Raw genomic sequence first — 19,014 nt, 5'->3', positions numbered from 1 at the left:
GGGTGGAATGGCGGCTAGATATGAACCAGTGGGGAGTGCAATTACCCAGTGCTTTAAATCTGCCGGTACTGTCAGGCACTGAGAACCTGCACTTTGTTTTCAGAGTGAGAATACCTGCACTTCTCAGCAAGGGTATAATACTTTTAATTGAAGAGTACCGGCACTTCTCATGAGCGAGTAGGTACTCTGAAATAGAGTACCTGCACTTCTATTTCAAGCACTTGTAGCGCCTCGTTTACTCTCACTGAGGTCTGTCGGAAATATCTGCCAATGAAAAGCTATCAGAGGCTAGCTCAATTACACGTCGAAAATGGCAAGAAGCAAACGCACAAATCAATGTGCGTTTTCTCCTCACAGACCCTACCCATGCATCACGTTCAACCTCTGTGCCCCTTTCATCCATCCACTTAACGCCTCTGACGACGAGGCCTGCGTGCTATTGTCAGTGCCCCCCTCCTCCGTCTCGATAGGGGGCTGAATCTTCGGACAGGGTTCGGTCTCGGCTCTGAGTGACTCACCATCTGTGCGCCCAGCCAAAGGAATCCAACTTTCCCTAGATAGTCTCAACACGCTCGCGGGGTGCATCTAATTTGGCAACGCATGCAGGGGAGAGCTACACTTGTCTCCGTTTTACCTCAGCGCCCAGTGTCTGAACTGTCACCTGATCACCCCTTGGACTCCCTGCTCAGTTCTATAGCCCTCCCATGTGCTTTAGCTATGCCCCCACCCAACCCACGCTTTGCTTTCACGGAAGCCGTGCAGACTATCCCCCTCCAAACTGCAGTGGTATCGCCCAGTTCTAGAGGCAGGGCTAGAGCGTTACAATAGCAGCCCATCAGCTGCTGATGTGAAAAGGGATTTTTTTTTAACTGCCTCTCCTCTCTGTGTGAATCTGAGTCGTTGCTGACACACAGCCTCCCTGGAGCTGGGGACCAAGGGAGGAAAACACCCCAAAGAAAGGAGAAAGCGCACCAGCTGCGCCCTGTGGGGAGGGAGCGGAGCTCACCCATGCTGTCCCTTTAAACCTGGGCTCTAACTACAATTTTATGGATGTGTTTTTCTTTCATTTGCGATATCTGGATGTTTAAAACGTGATGCTGGCTCCCGGATCAAACTGAGGCCAGGGCGCTTGCTTTTTTAAGTTTATTTTGTGTTTTTAATATATTTTTGGTGGGGAGTAATGCGGCACCTCCCCAGGGAGGCGGACTGACAGAGGACGCGAGACCCCCTCGCCGCACCCAGTCCTTCTGTGGGATCCCGGCCCAGCATGGAGAGCCAGGAAGGAGGATGCGCAGGGGAACTGGGGGGACAGCCCCAGCAGGTGGCAGGAGGTAAGAGGGCTCCGTCCTGGCGGGGAGGGTGCAACCGTGCTTTGCTTGTGAGACTTGTGTGAATGGGAAAAGTGCTGGTGAGGCACTATACTTTGTATCTCACTCAGGCTGTTGCGGGGCAGGCAGGAAGCTTTTGTTGTTGCAGAAGAAAAAGGAAAGGAGGTGGAAGGGGTGGAACCCGCATTCCCTCTTCTGCGAGCCCATCGCTCCCTTGCACGCTCGTCTCACTCGTAACAAACGTTTCACCACATTGTATATTGGTAATCAGGTGAAATGTCAATACCATTGTTTGCAAAGCAGCCTCTGGTGACGAGCATTGTAACTGTTTGCTGCAGGCGTGGGGTCATGGACTTGTAGGGGAGGGGGCAGTTTTGGGGGACTTTAAGGCATGGGGGCAGAGGTCATCTCTGTGCCTGTCACAAAATCGTGTTTTAGATGCAAAACGTGTTGATATTGTACTAGCAACAGTGTTTACACTCTTTGGTTAGTTCATGTCGAATAACTGTTTCGAGAACTCTTTTTTAAAATCTCGGTTTCTCCCCACTCTTGAAGTTGTTGGCGATACTGGGTTCAATAAAGAACAGCGTATAAACCTGAGCAAATTGTTAGCGTCGTTTTTTTGTTGGGGGGGGGGGGGGGGGAGTCTTGAAAATTGTTGCCACGCTGTGATCGATCGGAGGAAAGACTAAGAGGCAACAAGTGACGTGATTTATTGTACATCTGCTAAGCTGCTGGTGTCTCTCTTTCACCCTCTTGCCTGTACCGCATAGTGTATCTTAGCCAACATATCCCCTGCCCGGAAGGCAGAACACTACTGCCGCCTCGCCATCTCTCTCTCTCGCCCCGTGGGTTCCTCTCATCCAGCAAACATGTCACCCCGCAGCTGCCGCCCTTCCCCGTGAATTCTCTTCCTCGCCCCATCTTCACTGCCGGTGGCTGCCTCGGACCTGCCACGGCAGAACTCTCCCCTCCAACAATCTCCCGGTCTCTCTCCTCCGCTCGAGCCTTTCCCGGGCACCCGCCCACCGTGCCCCAGACTTCAGAAATCTGAAAACATCTCCCATGCAGCTGGTGGGAGCAGCTGCATTCCTGCAGGTCTGAGGCAGCGGAAAGGCCTCGCTCCCCCTTCACCGCCGGAGGAGGGGGGCTGAGAGCCCACGTGCTCGCTGGACGAGGAGGTCACAGCGAACGGAGGCCCTGGCAGAGAAGGCCTGATGACCCCCACCCCAGCTCATGAACCAGCCACTCCCAGTTCCCACCTGCTGATCGAAAGAACACCAGGAAATGGCGGGGGGGGGGGGGGGGTCTCAACACCCCCACCTGCTGAATAAGGCTGTCTCAGCTCAGGCAGGCTTTGGCAATGAAGCATCTGCCCCCAGCCCCCTCCTTAGAACGGCATATATCCCAGAGAGTCCCGACAAGGATAACTGCACCATTAGCACCAATTGGTGAAGGATGCCGCACCACTTACACTAGCCCCCCCCCCCCACACACACTTACTGAAGTATAAACCCAGCACCAGTGCTTTTCTTGTTAGAGAAAGAAGCATGCCCCCACCCACATCCTGCACCCCTACTTTTCTTGCACAGGCAGCGAGACCTGCAGTGTCCCCCACTCCCCGAGTTCCCCTAGCCCTTGCTGCAAGAGTTAATTCCACTAATTTTTAGGGTTTACTTTATAGCACAATTGTCTGCATCGCCTTTTGTTACGAAATACTTAAACATCTATGCAGAACAAGCTTTAGCTCTCCCCAGGGTAACAGCCGGCTGTCCTATCTCATGCTATTGGCGGTTTGATGGATCATTCCGTCTTCTAGAAATGCCTGAGGGACTATTTTACATCTGTAAAGTCTACCTAGTCATCGCAGGTTGTCGCATCACTGTATGGTTTCTGTTGCAGAAAGCAATAACTGTTCTTGTTTTCTTATGGTATTGCAATAGGTCTAACAGCATTTCTGCAACCTACGCCAGAAAAAACAGACGTGTGCATGCATGCCTTTAGCTGCAGTGAGAGAGAAACAAAGGCAGAACTATTGGCCTTGTCAGTGTTTGTTTTTAATGTAGGAAGCCTGACCCGCCTCTTGCGGTTCAACCCACACTCTTAATGGGGGTGGGGTTCATGCTTGCTGCGGGAGCAACTAATTTCCTTATTGAATCATAGTCACAGGTTCAACATTCAGCCTTACATCCATCTGAGGTCGATAAACCGAGTACCATTCAGTTGAGTAACAATAAACATCCGTTATTCAGCACCAAGATGCCCACGGGTGAACGTGCGCTTACAAATACACACCTTCTGTTTTGTTGATGCAGCGCCCTCCTCCTGATGTAGGGTCACCCCTATCTTTCTGTCGCTACTCTTCCTTGACTAGCTCCCCGCAGAGCCTCAAGCAGGCCTTCATGCCATGATTCCTGCTTGCATTGCATGCCAGATCCTTTTTTGGAAGTCCCAGTTCACAGATTTGGCTTCCCGGATACATCATAGGACTGGAGTGTTGTTTCCTCTGCCTGACCTTCGCTGGACCCCAGGACAATTGCTTAAGAGGAGTGATGTGTTTTTGAAAGGGGGAGGGGCGGACTTGAAGGGCAGCCGTGGACGAGAGCGCACAGGCCCTGGAATTGTTTTCTGCATGTCCTTTTGATCCTGCTGAATGTTCTTTTGTGCTAAGGTTCAAGGGTACTTTTGTGCGTATTGTTCAATGGATGGTAGCAACACCTGCGGTTATTGCTTTAATAAATGGCAGAAGTAAAGGTTGAACGCTATGTAGAAGAGGGCATTATTATTTTGTTTCCACTTGAGATTTTTTTAGTCTGTACGTTAATTTTGATTGCATTAGCAAATTACAGTTAAAGAATGTTTGCACGAATGAGTACGTGTGGACTTTTATTTACTTTGTTTCTTAACGCTTGCCATTTTTGTCAATTTGAGCTTTTTTTCTGTGGTCGTTTATCCGTTCAACTCCTATGTGGTTCCAAGTTTTCTCACGTAACATCATTTTATCCCTTGTCACTAAGAATAGGTCCTATCATGAGATTTGTTTTGTGTATGTACACACTATCTATCTATCTATCACCAGTGTTCCACATAACGTACGTGGGCAGCTTCAGGGTTGCCCCGGTTACTTACCGGTAACCTTCATTACTCCGAGTATAGTCTTCCTCACCACATGAATTCCCATCCATCCCTCCCTCCCTGTCTGGCTATCGGCTTCATGTTTATGCTTGGTAGTGTCAGGCTAATGGGTTGGGCCGGCCCGCCTCTTATAGAGGTCAAAGGTGTAATGGGTCGACCATATTGGGAAGGCATGGGAGGCTGACTTTTTGCTTTGGAGCGTTCTGGTGTGGAGCTGAAGCTCACTTTGTTAGTCATGTGGCGAGGAAGACTAACGAGGAGGTAATGCATAGTTAATTTATTAGGTGTCGGAAACAGAGGGGCATGCTGTGTTTCATCCTTGGTGGTCTTGATCACATGATCCCACTTCATCCAATGGGTGCCATAAATAGCAAAAAAAAAACAGTGAAGATAGACTGAAAATGCTACAAGAGCCAAAACCATAACATAACATGGCTAGCTGTTTACATAATCCATATTCTGATTCACTTCCAGGAGACAGTTTCTATAACAACATTGATAGGTATGCTGGAAGCGTCGGTCTGCCCAAAGGCTCAATTTCAACGTAATCGTACTGGTGACTAAGCATGACTGCAACCTATATATCCAGTCCGACAATGTAATACAATTAATAGATGCTATGTGAATCATATGTGATACAAAAGTAATTCATAAATATGTCAATGTAAACTCAAATGGGTATTAGTCTGAGCAATCCAACAGATAGCCCTATTGACTGAGTTGTTCAATCAGACATAGTTAAGTAATTCATCAATACAGAGATATAAATATGAATGCATTGATTTGCAAAAATAGCTACACTGTCCGAGCAATCCTGTATGGTTACATGATATATAACTTATGCTAATCCAAACACCCTAGTGGATAATCATTGCATTAGGTGCTGATAGCCCTCATCGAAAAGCACTGATTAATGATTTACCACACACCTCTATCCAGGGTATAGGGTTTAGGATGACCTCTTAGTCAGGGCTTTAAGTGGGGAAAAAAAACTGGGGGTGCTCTAAAGGGGCGGGGCAAATCTCAAAGGGGTGTGGCCTATCTAAGTAGGGGCATGGTTTAAATAAAGATAACTAGTGTAGCAGAGAACAACTGCAGTATGCACAAACATAGACATAACACAATATATTTCACCTAACCTCAATGCAGGTCGAATTGTGACACAGTTTGTAGCAGCACACTTAAGTACAGCCTGCCGTACACCTCAAATCACATTTACCACAAGCCAGCTGAGCCTGTAAACACGGATTAGAGCACTCCCTACTTTACTCGCCATGCAGAATCAACATAAAAACTGCTTATTTATTTGCATCAGTACTATTACATTATCATTCTTTTAAATCAATAACTTTTTATTGCATTTTTGTTTTCATTGTTATCAACAAATATTATTAATCACAATCGTGATAATATTAATATAGGACTAAGACCTCCGAACCTCGGTCTAGGTCCACTCTCTCCCTGCAGCTCTGCTGTGCCTCCTGACCTCCTCCTTGGGAGGTTCGAGGCTGCTGTCCGCTCCTGTGCCCGCTCCAACTGGGACCAGACTCCCTGCAACCACCGTAACCTTTCTCAGACATTGTTTTTTTTTCTCTTTCTCAATTTTTCCCTGTTGTGCCACTGTTATTGTGCCCATCTGTGTCTTTCTCTAATTCTACCACTGTTTTTATTTTATCGTGCCTGCCTGTTCCTTTTGCCGCTGCTGCCCATGTGGCCCTCCTCCCCCCCTCCCCCCCTGGAATGCTCCCGCTCCCAGCCTCTCCTCCCTCCCACCTCCCCTACTTAATGGCGGCCGCTGCGCGGTCGCGCCGAAGGCTCAACAAAGGCAAGCCCGTCAGTGGCCAGCGCCAGGAACCCTGGACCTCCTCCTACCCATCGCTACGACACCACCACCCTCCTTGCACTCAACCCTGGAAGACTTAGAGAATGCCAACAGGCCTCACCGAACAAGACCCACGGTCAGTTCTCCTGCCTCCACTGCCACCAGACCCTCACCGCCACCCCGGCCTCCAACACCGCCAGTACCGGCGACCCCCTAAAATCCATCCTCCTCAACTTCCACGTACCCAAAAGAAACCTCCAATCTTCCAACCTCGCACTGGCCGAAACCCTGCGCATCCACAGAGCCAGAGCAGGTGGAAGATCCTTCTCTCACATTGCAGCCAAGACCTGGAACGAGCTACTGGCAGACATCGGACGTGACCCCTCCCTGACACCTTCAGGAAGACCCTTCTTCAGCTAAACAGATCTGTGGACTCCCCTTGCCCCCTCCCCCCCCCGCCCCCCCCCCCCCACGCCTTGAGAAATGTCTGGCTGTACCATAGCTTGAATCCTCATGGGTAATAGCCCTGATATGTTCTAGGAGTCTCTTTTTTCACTGCAAAGACCGTACTCCCAATGTACAGTTTGAGGCATGGACATTGACTCCCTTCTATCGTGAACTCCGTATTACATGTAATACATTTCTTAATGAAATACTTGTATCCGGTGTCTGGATTCACCACTTCTGATCTTGGAGTGCTGAATTTACAAGGTTTGCAGAATCCGCACTGGAAGAAAAAAAACAAGAGTTGGATGTCAGGCAGTTATGTTTTGGGAAACCTTTATAAGTAACTAATTTATCCTTTTAGTGATGGACATTTTTTGCATGTTATTAAAGGCATTGGACTGACTACATCTTGAAGTATGACTTCCGCCCTCAATAACTCCCAATTTTTTGAAATAATTTTCGAGAGCTCATATGACTCAGTACTGTAAGTAGTGATCGCATTTGGTTGAGTTGCAGCGCTTGTTTGACCTTTCTGTTCCAAAACATTTCAGTGAAAATGAAAGCGGTCCAATAATATGTTGGTTATACCAACTGTACTAATACGTGTACATTCCCACACTTTTTACTAAAGTAAGTGCATAGGTCCCACTGTTAGAATGATGTAAGAAGAACACTGTTTACTGCCTTACAGATTGCATGTGAGAGACTTTTTACACACTGAAGCGGGCCTGCTAAGGATCACGAGGCCTATTCAATGAGATATTGCCTCATTGCATGAAGTAAACTCCTTGCATCCTTATTTTGGTTAAAGATATTTTTTTTTTTTTTTTTTTTTACTTTTTGTGTATACAAACCCAAGAAAAACCATAAATGCATGTGTGCCGAGTGCAATATGCTGTTTGTCACCATTGCTCAGTGAGGTGCATCATGGCCCCACTCAAAGCTTTGCCTCCTGTGAACCAAGGCAACCTCCCCGTGCTCAACAGCGATGAGTCAAAGCCGTGTGGTAACGGTTTGGGGAATGGCCCTGAATATGAAAAAAAATATATATACCTGGAGCTGTGGTGATGCTGTGAAATTACAGGGCGGCAGTGCGTTCCATAGGCTGGCCTCCGTCTTTCTGTATTAATGCCACATGTTTGTGTTTTTTCTACAGAAAACTGCTTACACACACTTTTTACACTGAAGCAGACTGGCGCTACTACAGTTAATCTGTGCCTCCCCAGACACTATTAATTTTACTTCTTTCGCAAATGTCTTTAAAGCAGTAGAACTATCCCATGTTGTAAAAATGAAACTGAAGGCAGTTCCATGTCTCTTTGTCTTCTTGCTGTGCCCCATCGACCTGATGGTCTTTGACCAATTTTACTCCTACCACACTTTCTTTGTTCCTTTTTTGGGCCGGATATGGGAGCAGTGTTCTGCAGCTCTCTTGCCAAAGAAGCTTTTGTGCTCGTGTCAGACTAGAGTGTGCCATATCTTTTCAAAGAAAAATTGCCCAGATCTGTTTTGTTTTGCATAGTTGGAGCAGTCGCCAACCTATGGGGTTAGGGAGTTAGAATTTAAGAGAAAGGCAGATCAGAGATCGACATAGTGTGTACCTCGTGCAGGGATTTGGGCGATAGAGGATAGTAAAAACACCAATGCAAATCATAATATTTTGGGTGTTAGGACTATGGGTATTCTGGAGAGTTTGATTATCATGTGTAGGTTAAAAAATAGGACGCCTGTAGAGCATATCACACAGAAAATTCAGGCTGGCACAAATTCCTGATGTTGTACTGAGTGATACCTCACAACGATCAATAGTTTCCACCTCCGTTTATTCAGTTGGATCAAATAATCGTCTTCCCATCACAGGAGAAGTGGTGAACCTCTCCATGCTCCTGTTTATCACTTCACCTCAGATTGTTGTTTCATTTACCCATATCCCCGGCCTCCCCTACAGCTCTTTATTGGCCTCGCCTCAGAGCTTTACAACACCTGTGTGTTTCTACTGGAATGTACAGTATTAACTTGCCTATCAGTCTACTCAACTCGAGGACACCCGTTGTGCTTTCGTGGGAATGAGGGTTTCTGTGATGGAAAAGCTTCTAAGCGCACTCGCTTCATGCAGGTGCACTAATGCGGCTTCCATTATGATGCCGGTCGGACGAGCGAGCGATTGGACAATGTAGTGGGAATGGGACAACTCGACAAGGAGCCGAAGGTCTCACCTGCCGTATTACAATGCGACCGCCAGCACGGCGCTTAGAAACATAGCCTTTACTATTGTGGCTTGTGCTGCCGCTGGAAAAGGGCTGCAGCACAAACCACAACAGTAAGATATGTTTGCAAACATCTATACCATGTGGGCCTGGCATATGTGGAATTGCTGTTTGAGGGGCTCGCCAGGTGCCCTCCGGGCCTCATAGCGGAGGCCCGGGGAGGGGGACCGGGGCCCTGCTAGGACCTCTAAAGTTCCTTTCCAACACCCTTTGTATGGCTGTCAGACCACCATGGAAAGGTTGTCAGAAAGGGCCATCGTAATCCATACTGCAGTACCTGAGCAGGCACCACCCCTATTGCAGGGACTATGATCCGACCGACTGTCCGACTGGCTCGTCAGTCAGTTCCTCAGACCGTACCATAATGCGGCCCCAGATGTCAGACGGACGGCCACCGATGGCCTGTTGCTGGCGGTTCGCCCAACATCATAATCGGGGCCCTAAGTGTTGCAGGAATGATGAGTTGTGATTGTGCTAAGACTTTTGAAAGTGATTCCTATTACCAAGTTTTCCTAGATTTCTCTATGTCCACACAGTGCGACGTGGCTTTCGTTTAAGAAAAGAAACGTGATAGATAGTAATATTCGGTTGGGCATAACCCATTGATGCAAACAGAACCCTTGATTTGCCCTGTAATTTCCCTGGAGAGACTTGCGCTAAGGGGATCCCAGCATCCCCATGCTGTGTTTGGAGGCGGATATGGGAAGGGATGGCTAAGCAACTGCAATTGGTCCTGCGAGGATTCTTGGCCCATAATCCCCTTGGGAGGAGCTTCACACTTGTGAGAAGTCATTTTTTGCATACAGAATTCTCTGCTTGAATTAACAGCCTAGGATTGCAGTAGTTGCCTGTGCTCACTGCAGCAAGCACGGGCTATCTCCAGAGGGAAGCGTATGATACTGTGTGGGGGGTGGCAGTCTGGCATCTGCAGACGGTCTGTAATGCTGGATAAACTGGAATCCTACCATGCAGTGGTCACCTGCCATGGGTGTGGGGGCCTGTGAGAACCACACTGGGGGAAGATGTCTACTCTAGGGGCTGACCACTCTAGATTGGACGGGCCACTCATTAAGTGAGCTGTTCTGTTTTAGGAAAGTCTTCAAATAGGTCTTTATATTTAAAAAAAAAAAATCACAAATACCTGGCAATTTAAACTAACTGCTTTATTTTTCTTTTTGTCATTGCCCAAAGTTTGAATTTCTTTTGTATTCCTTCTATTGTTGTCTTTTAAAACGTAAAATATTGTTTTTATACTTCTATTTATTTTTGTTGCACAGCGTTGTGCTGTCGGAAATGTCAGTCAATAGATACATTATTGCAGCAGATTTCTGCAACGCGCTTCAGTTTCATAGTCTGTTGCCTTCCAAAATCGGAGCCTTATCTGCAAGTTCACATTCTGAGAATGTAGTCCGCAGACTTGTTGCCAAGAGGAAGGCTCAGTTTTTGTGTGGTTGCGCCTGTAGGCTTAAGGCTGCAGTGTACGCCTGCGCAATTTGAAACATCACAATGTTTCCCCTCTTACTACTTGGGAAGTTGGTGAGATCTCACTATTTTAGGTTAATTTAATTTTTAGTTCACCGAGGTGCCCAATGTAGGTCCAGGAGTGCTGTAGCCAGATATTTAGGATACCAGAGTGTTATGTAAATGATTTGCAGTTATGTTGTTTGTAAATAGATCTTATATGGATAGTTTGAGGGTCTTGCATAGACCCACTCCTTCTGGACCTTCAATCAACACCCTGCTACATAAGGACGATGCTTGCCGCCGCTAAGAAAGCTCCAAGTTCAGTGATTTCTGCTGAGACTTTTGGGTCACCCTCACTCAAGCCAGTGGTTAGTCTTCCCTGGTGACAACTATTTCTCATCTTGGGTCATTAAAGGGTGCAGATATGTAGCGAAAGGTTTCCGTCTGCAACTCTCCAGGTTTTGGAAACGTTGTCCTCTTCTGCACACCTCATCTTATTGATCTAGCAAGCTGTCTTGTGATGGGGTGACTAGACAACTGCAATGTGATCTGCACAGGCTTTCCAAAGAATCCAATAGAGGGTCTACAAAGGCTCTAAAATGAGAATGCAAAAGTGTGACAACCACACATTCCTGTAAGCAATGTGCTGCTGACTGTGCATAATTTAGGCAGGTTGGGTCCACCGTCACTCATTTTTAGGGACCGTGACTTCGTTTTCCTCATCAGACGTTGAAACGGAGCAAGAGAGAGAGAGAGAGAAAAACACAAGGAGGAAAGGACGAGGAGGAGAAACACTAAAAACGTGACAAAGGGACAAAGCACCGACGAGAGAGAACCTGTAAAAGTGAGTGAAGGTGGTAGAGACAGTGTGGTGGTGGATGAAAGGGGCATGAGGTGGAATCAAGACCGTACCTTGGTATTTGGCACTCCCACCATATGGTAGCTCAGCTGTGAGCCTCTGACCAAAACGTTGGGCCAGCACTTCTTCTAAGTTAAGCCCTGGCTGGCTCCCGTAGGAATCCGGGATCACATTCAAAGCGATCTACGTTCTTCTCAAGGCCTCCTGGAACACTCCTGCCTACCTACAAAGTTGGCAGCTCATTACACCCTTAACATGGATCTTATATCGGCATCTAATCACTTATGGCCGCTTTATTTGGCATAAATACAATGCTGTTCTTGGGAAGTTCAGGATCCTGAATCTTGTACCACTCAGGATCCCTAACTGAGAGCACAGCCAAACTACCTCTGATCCAGGCAGCTCCCCAAAACTGAACTATGCACAAAAACTTTTCATTGTAGACTTCTCTGTGGGCCTGTGATCGAAGAATGCAACTTGAGGGCTCCTTTGTCCGGCTGGACATAGTTTGTTTCCTGTGTTTTTGCTTTGCTTTTATTATTTATATATCTCAGCACTCTGAAGTTATCAAACCTAGACAACCAGTGCCTTTATAGAAGTGTAAGTAAAACACTCACAATTTAATTATGTAGTAAAACAGTTATGTACATCGCTAGAAACTGGTAACGTTTGGGGTACAGTCGGGGATGGTGCCATTCATTTAATGTGGAGCTCCCCCCAACATAGACGTGACACGAACTTTGTGCTACCGTATTGGCGACCTTAGAATTTCCCTGCGTAATTGTTCCCCAAGAGATACTTTGAGACAAATGAAACCCTCCTGACTGGTACCTTTTTGATAATTCATGTTAAGGTGCACCTTAGGATGAATATTCTATTATTTCAGGGAGTGCAGCGTGAGAACAGACACCTCTAAATGGAAGTCTAGACATTCCTTGGGTGAAGCACTTTTGACCCAGTGACTGCCCTTTTGCTCAAACAATTGGTGTTGAAAGATTATCTAATCGGTTTATTGGTGGCTAATTGTTCTCCATTGTTGTCATTGCTGATATCCAGTGAGTTTCTTGTGCCTAGTCAACACTGATAATTGCTGCAAAGGTTATCCTTCAAGAGTGGACAGACTAGTCACTTTAGCACTGTTTGAGCAACATTATTGAGTTACTCACACAAAGACAATCATGAACTTTGTTCTGTCCCATGTGACCGCCCAGCCAAGCCTGCACTTGTAATATGTTTATTCTTTTGATAAAGATGCTTTCTTGCTTTACTTTCTTGAATAGGGAAAAAGAGCTCGGTAGTTTATTCGTGCTTAGGGGGAAGACAAGTATGACCTGTATAAAAATGAGGTCATATTATGCTTGCATATCACCTAACCGATATGACATGTTTAAAATGTCATTGAATTCTACAAATGCTCAATTGAAGTATAGATCTTTTACAGTCCTAGCAGGGAACTTGATTGCACATTTCCAAGTGAAAAAACATCCAGAAATATACTCTGGATAACTAGATTTAACCTTTTAACTTCTGTGGACCCCCAATGAATCGTTACTGATATTCGGGGACCCCCACTGAGTCATTATTTGAATCTCGAGACTACCGGCCAAAGCAAATTCTATGATCTGAACTTCAAAGCAATACACAAAAACAGAACAACAAGTATACACCAAACAAATGTTAAAATATTGAAATATTCACATTTTTAATGTTGCTTCTTTATTTAATATACTTTATTAATTTTAATAAATTAGTCTTAATATTTTATTTGGAAAACCCATGCAAGATCCCTGGAGTAGGCCTTGCGGATCCCTGGGGGTCCTCGGACCACAAGTTATGAACCACTGCTCTAGTCGTCTTGTATAATTTCTTATTGTACTGGCATTTATATAGTGCCTACTACCCCTGACTAGGTGCTGAAGCAAGGTTCGGCAAGTAGAACGCTACTCCGGAACCCAAATGGATTAGTGGTGGATTAGTACTCGAAAATATGAGCAGTGGACATGCAAGTCTGTTAGTTAGATCAAATGGGATAATGGAGGGATAGAGGGAAGAGTCTAGAAAGTGTTATTTGGGAGATCCTAGTAATAGGATGAGGTTTGGGATGAGTAAAGGGTGAGATGGAGTAGGGAAGAGTCTCTAGAGCGGGTTTACTGCGATCATGGTAGTAGAATGAGGTTTGGGAAGAGGCATAGCGTATAGGTAGAGGAAGATGTATTGGGTAAGACAGATTAGTGCATTGGAGAGTCCATTTTTATTTATTTATGTATTTGAAGTACTTTGCTAGGACTGTGCCGATTCCCATCACCTTCATTTCAAATCGGAGCGGTGTGTAATTTTCCTTACCATTTGTGTATGCGTTTCTAAGATTAAGGACAAAGTCCTGAAAAGATTCAGTCATTAATCTGCCTCACATAGTGCATGCAAACTCTATTATTCCCTTTCACTATTCCCATGCACTGGATCTATGGGCAGCAATTTGTGCTTGCCACTAACAGCTAATAACTGAGATAGGTTGCATTCTGTCGTGAACTGCAGGCTGCGCCTTCCTCCATCACTGTATGATAGTTTCATTTTAGCACCATTTTATCAATGCCACACAATCTGATTTCTACCGAATATACTTCTTTTCTTAAAGTGCCTCCTCATCGGATGCATTGCAGCTGCCTCTTTCCTGATTGCAGTTGCAGCACCACATCTCAAGGTTTAACCTATGCTCGTGGTGCCATGGCTGTTGGCCATTAAACAACATCTAACATACTGAATATTATGCTGCTATGGCCCACTGACTTACAGTGCCTTCAGCCTCCATTCCAGAGCTTTCAATCATGCCCTATTGTGAACCCCCTCCCACAACCAGATACCTAAATGTGATTCAGTATAACGTAACATATGTAATGTATACACAGTAACATATTGCTAAAACTATTGGCAAAGCCAATAGAACTAAAATCCGAAAAATATTGGCTTTGCCAATGCTTCTTATATATGCTTAGAATATGACTTGGATCCAGCTATCCATAACATACGATGGCCATTCCTGTTGTAGACTGATGAAAGCTTTTGCGTGTTAAACAGGGTTTCCTCAGGCGCCTGTAATCTGTGTCGGAGTTGTGTGACCGCATCTCTTTACTGTACGTGTGGGTCAACTTTTCTGCAGCAAACTTGTTTGGAGCTTTGATACACCACACCACGCCACACACACCTCTGTAACAATTAATGATGCGATTTTAGCCTTTTAAATTGCAAATAAGATCATTTGTGTTTCCTTGCCCGTGTTAGCCTTCTAGTAGAGACCATTCCCACCTGTGTAGTTTACTCACCTGAATTACCTCACCTCTATCGAGCCATCATAAGCTTTAGATTTTGTTCTGACAACATTTTGTACCTGTTGGCCTGATAATTTCAATTGTCTGTGGTTATAAACACATTTTAATGTTGATTGTAGCCCGTTGTTCCAGTGTGTTTCCTTTGGGTAATAAGTTTACACGTTTTTCCTGTAGTCAGTGGTCCATAATATCTGTCTCTCTGGATCACTAGGCTGGCCTGAGGCCTTTATCTTCAGTCTCGATGCCTTTATATATGAGCAGTAGCTAGAGCAAGTATTGTGACGTGAGGTTCTCTGTCAATGGATTGCAGTGGCCCCAAGATTTTTTGTGGAGACATGCAAAAGCATTGGAACAACTCACTCCAAATCCATGGAAATTGAAAATATTGACCATGTACTTAGTCTGTGAAATAGTGGCTGCCAGTAGATAAGATTAGCCAAAATAATCCAGTCTACCAAGACCTCACATGTCCCTTCAGTCCTTTTCTGCCATGGAGTTGATGGCTGTGTGTATCGGTACTTGTGAGCTTTTCGCTGACGTTTGTCTTTTTGTGCATACTACCATTGGAGTGGTGGATGGAACACTGCCTGGCAGGCCAGAGTCGTTCAGCAGCCCCACAAAGACGTTATTATGCCACACAAAGTATTTCTTTCCTGGCAAGAAATATGGCCTGGTCGGTTTCGCCAGCAGCCCTCTGGTTGGTCTGCAAACATCTAAAGAGATCCTTGAAGGAAAAATAAAATAACATTCATGTGTATTTTGATAAAAGGCGGATAACCCTGGAAAAAAGATTCTTCTGAGAATCTGCTCCAGTCCCTAAAGCTTCTTAGGGCAAAACCAGAGTTCCTATGCATGGCTGTCTCAAACTCTACACTATTCCTCTCATGGCATACAGTCTCTTCCTACCTGGCATCAGGGGCATAAGGATGTGTGATTAACCTTCAGATTCTGTCCCTGCACCATTCATTTTGCACCTTTTTGATCAAACATTAACGTCGCCTATTTGAGACTGCATTTTAAGCCCTTGTTGGCCTTTAGAGCACAGTGGGTGGGGCCCATGTCTCTCAGCTGTGTCTCGGTCCATCAGTGTGGCCTCCACACGTTCTGCTTATTGAGCCAGCTCCTTTAGCTGCAGATTTCCTGTTCTCAACTAGTTCTCAGATGTTCTGCTTGATGTCCTAGAGCTAAGCTGCTCCTATTCCGACATCTTGTAAAGTTCCTTTTCAGAAAAATCTTCAGGGCCACATATGCGACCTCGACCATGCATCAGGAGTTGTATTTCTCTCCATGGACTTCAGCTCAAGGGCTACTTTATTAAATGTTCGTGATTCTAATTTTTTTAAAGATTGTACTTGTTTTGATTCCCAGCAGGGCTTCCGTAACCTAGCTAAATTATAGATCGACTGCTTAAAAAGGTACGTTTTGGATGCTGAATGGTGAACAATAGATTGGTTACAGGCTAAAAAGGAAATGCACCAGCAGTCTGCATGCAGGTGTTGCATGCTCTATTTTTTGCCTCTGACACCATTTCCTGTGTCAGACCGATAATGCATTATCATGTTCAGTTCCCCCGCACCCCCTTCCTGCCTCAAGTATTTATAGACTCCCAGTGAATTTATTGTACCAATCTCCATAATTCTATATCTCTTTCCTGCCTTCCACAGCAGTTTCTTCCAAAAAAGTACCCGCTAGCTGAGTTAACATTTGGACCACCGCCGGTGACTATATAGTGTTTTTTTTAGTTTTTTTTTTTTTTTTAGTTGCTTTCAGAACACTGCCCCCCTCCTGGTCTGCAGTCAACTACTGCACTGAGTGATTAAGCCCACCAGGGAATGGATCTCTTCCAGGGTCCACGTCACCGTCCACCCCAAGAGGATACACCACCATCTCTCAATTACTCTTTTGACCCCGCATTCCAGACCTCCTTGTTCTGCTTTCTCCCATGAAGGCCGTTTCTCTCACATTTGAATGTCCTTCCACCATAGATGGTTTTAGTGGGATGACGAAGGCACCTACTGTTGCCAGCTTTTTGAGTAAAATATCTAGTTGGAGCATCTCTAAAGGGTCGCTAAAAAACCCTCCAAAGACCACTTCAGAGTACTCTGGCAACCTGGGTCGTTTGGGCAAAGTCCAAGTCTTTCTGGAAACTCGTGTGACTGATCCGTATGTGTCCGCTGGCATCAACAGCATTTCTTTCCTATGGGGTGATACGCGGTGATGTAAGTGCTAGCACAGCACATTCTGCAACCAGTGGTCCCTGCATGAAAGTGCAAGTGTGTGTTTGCCTGAAAAGTGCAGGCTCTTTCTCAAGGGTATGTACTGCTGTCGGAAGCCATGAAAGGGCGGAGCGTTGAGATTGTGATGGCCTTCTTGCCTAACAAATTTGCTCTATGTATTCTCATCTGAAGTCGGTCTGAGAGGCAGCTGCATCCGAGGGTGATACGAGTGGTATACCGAGGTTTCTGGTCTGAACATAGCAAGAGCCTTCATCTGAGAAGCCAAGCTCTTTTTTTTCATGAAACTCCACGTTTGGGATTTCACTGTGTAATCCACTGCAAGCCGGTAAAGTGATTTCACAGACCGATGCGACAGTTACATTCCTTCAATCAGCGGCACATCCTAGCTACCGGCCTCTGCAGAGTTTTGCACATGTTTTTAGTTGGGCAATAGACTCTGTATTTCAGTGGGCCATCGCGAGAGCTCTGGTCCGCTTCATACTAAGATGAAACCTCAGTGACTTAGCAACCAGATTTATGCGCAGTGCAGAGAGCCTTCAGAAACCATATTGCCCCATGGTTTTTGGAGTGTTGTAGTGGGGCAGGTGCATTGGCTATAAATGTGGCTTGTTCAAAGATGGTGTTTATATCCTGTTATCTCATTCCACTTGCAACTCTGTCTTGGGATGGGTTGTACAAAGTAAACTTTCTTTCGTTTTGTGGCTTTGGATAGTTTTGCTGGTTCAAATTGTCCTAGATCTGTCTGAATGGGTAATGGATCGGAGTACCACTCGTGCACGTTTTGATAGTGTATACCTATTTAACGTATGCCTTTCAGTAACCTGTCAATACTAATGGCAATGACCGCGTTTATAGTTATGTTGGGGTTCAGGTTGAAGCTGTGCACGTCTATCTGGTTGTGATGGGCAGGGTTGGATTGGCCTCGGATCTTCCCACCGTATCGCATGCTGCCAGAGGTCCATGAGGAAACGGCGCAATCAGAATTCAATTGACTATTGAAGCAAGAAGTTCCGATAATGCAATGGGGTGGTCTCCATCCTTCCAACAATACCTATCCAGTTGATGGTCATGGAGAAGAGCTTTCACATAATTTAATTGCTGTCCTTTTACCTCACTATTCAGTCCTGTTTATATTAGATCGATTGTAGGGTCTCGTTGGCTTGCTCCTTAATTACCCGGTCATTGAAAAAACAACTGGTGCCATTTAATGTTTCAGCAAATCCATTAAAACCTTTTCCTATGGGATAAACCTATCAAGCCTGTGATGATTAACTGTTTCAGCCTTGCTGCTGAACCTTGCTGAGAAGGCTGCTGTGAGGATTCAATCTTCTTTTCCTGAATTTGGTCCAGCTTATCCCGAACGAAGGAAGATCCGAACGAGTGATTGGGCTATGGGTTTACATGAAGGGGTACCGGGCGAAGTGCGGATGAGGAAATTGGACAATCTCGAACCATTGAGAAGCAGATCTTCGTTCAAAAACTCTGCATGAGCTTCCCTGCACTCGTGTGAAGTGTACAGATGGTTTTTCAGGGCCTATGGGTGAGTGAATTGATTGTCGATTTTAAGAACTTAACCGGGTCGTTTTCATTTCATGGCTCATTGATCCGAGTTGCACCGTTGTATCTTAGCTCCTGTTGCTGCTCTGTGGCCGTCCCTTAAAGGGATCTTTGATTGAATTGTTTCAGTTTTGGAGTGGATTTCACTGTAACACCATTTCAGGTTTCAGCCAGATATTTTTAATTTGGCCCAGTTTCGATTTGTCTGCGGCTGCTGCTATGTCAGGAGATATGTCCGTGTGAATGGACGGAGTTGTGCAGCGATACTGGAATTGTGTCCTGCGGGTGGAATGAGGACCGGAATTAAAAGCAGCCCTGGCAGATATGCTCAAAACGATGACAAGAAGCCATTTTCAAATAGTGAGCTGCATAATGTCTACAGAACTAAAAATTGCGAACATTAGATAAACATATCAAAGTGGACATGCACTACAAACCACTCTAATGGAATGTGGATTCCTAAATATACACAAGTGCATAGAGCCAGAGTGTCTGTGCTAAAAATGTGTATATCGTAATTTGCGCCAGTTTTCTTGACATCACAGCACTTGAGCCTTCCAAAACCTCATAAT

The 19,014-nt window shown here is 45.6% G+C and overlaps 1 protein-coding gene across 9 annotated transcripts in view; it reads left to right on the top strand.

Annotated features, from left to right (window-relative positions):
* The first annotated feature begins 878 nt into the window (after positions 1-878).
* Positions 879-19,014, top strand: part of MAP7D1 (MAP7 domain containing 1) — a 267,976-nt gene continuing 249,840 nt past the window's right edge. For all 9 annotated transcript variants that reach the window (XM_085647958.1, XM_085647957.1, XM_085647956.1 and 6 more), the window contains exon 1: positions 879-1,331. In XM_085647958.1, coding sequence (XP_085504084.1) covers positions 1,268-1,331 — 64 coding nt within the window. In that variant the 5' untranslated portion in view covers positions 879-1,267. The remainder of the gene's footprint in view (positions 1,332-19,014) is intronic.

Source organism: Triturus cristatus, chromosome 3_2 (assembly GCF_964204655.1).
Source record: "Triturus cristatus chromosome 3_2, aTriCri1.1, whole genome shotgun sequence".
Taxonomy (NCBI): domain Eukaryota; kingdom Metazoa; phylum Chordata; class Amphibia; order Caudata; family Salamandridae; genus Triturus; species Triturus cristatus.
This window is presented reverse-complemented; position numbering and strand designations above follow the sequence as displayed.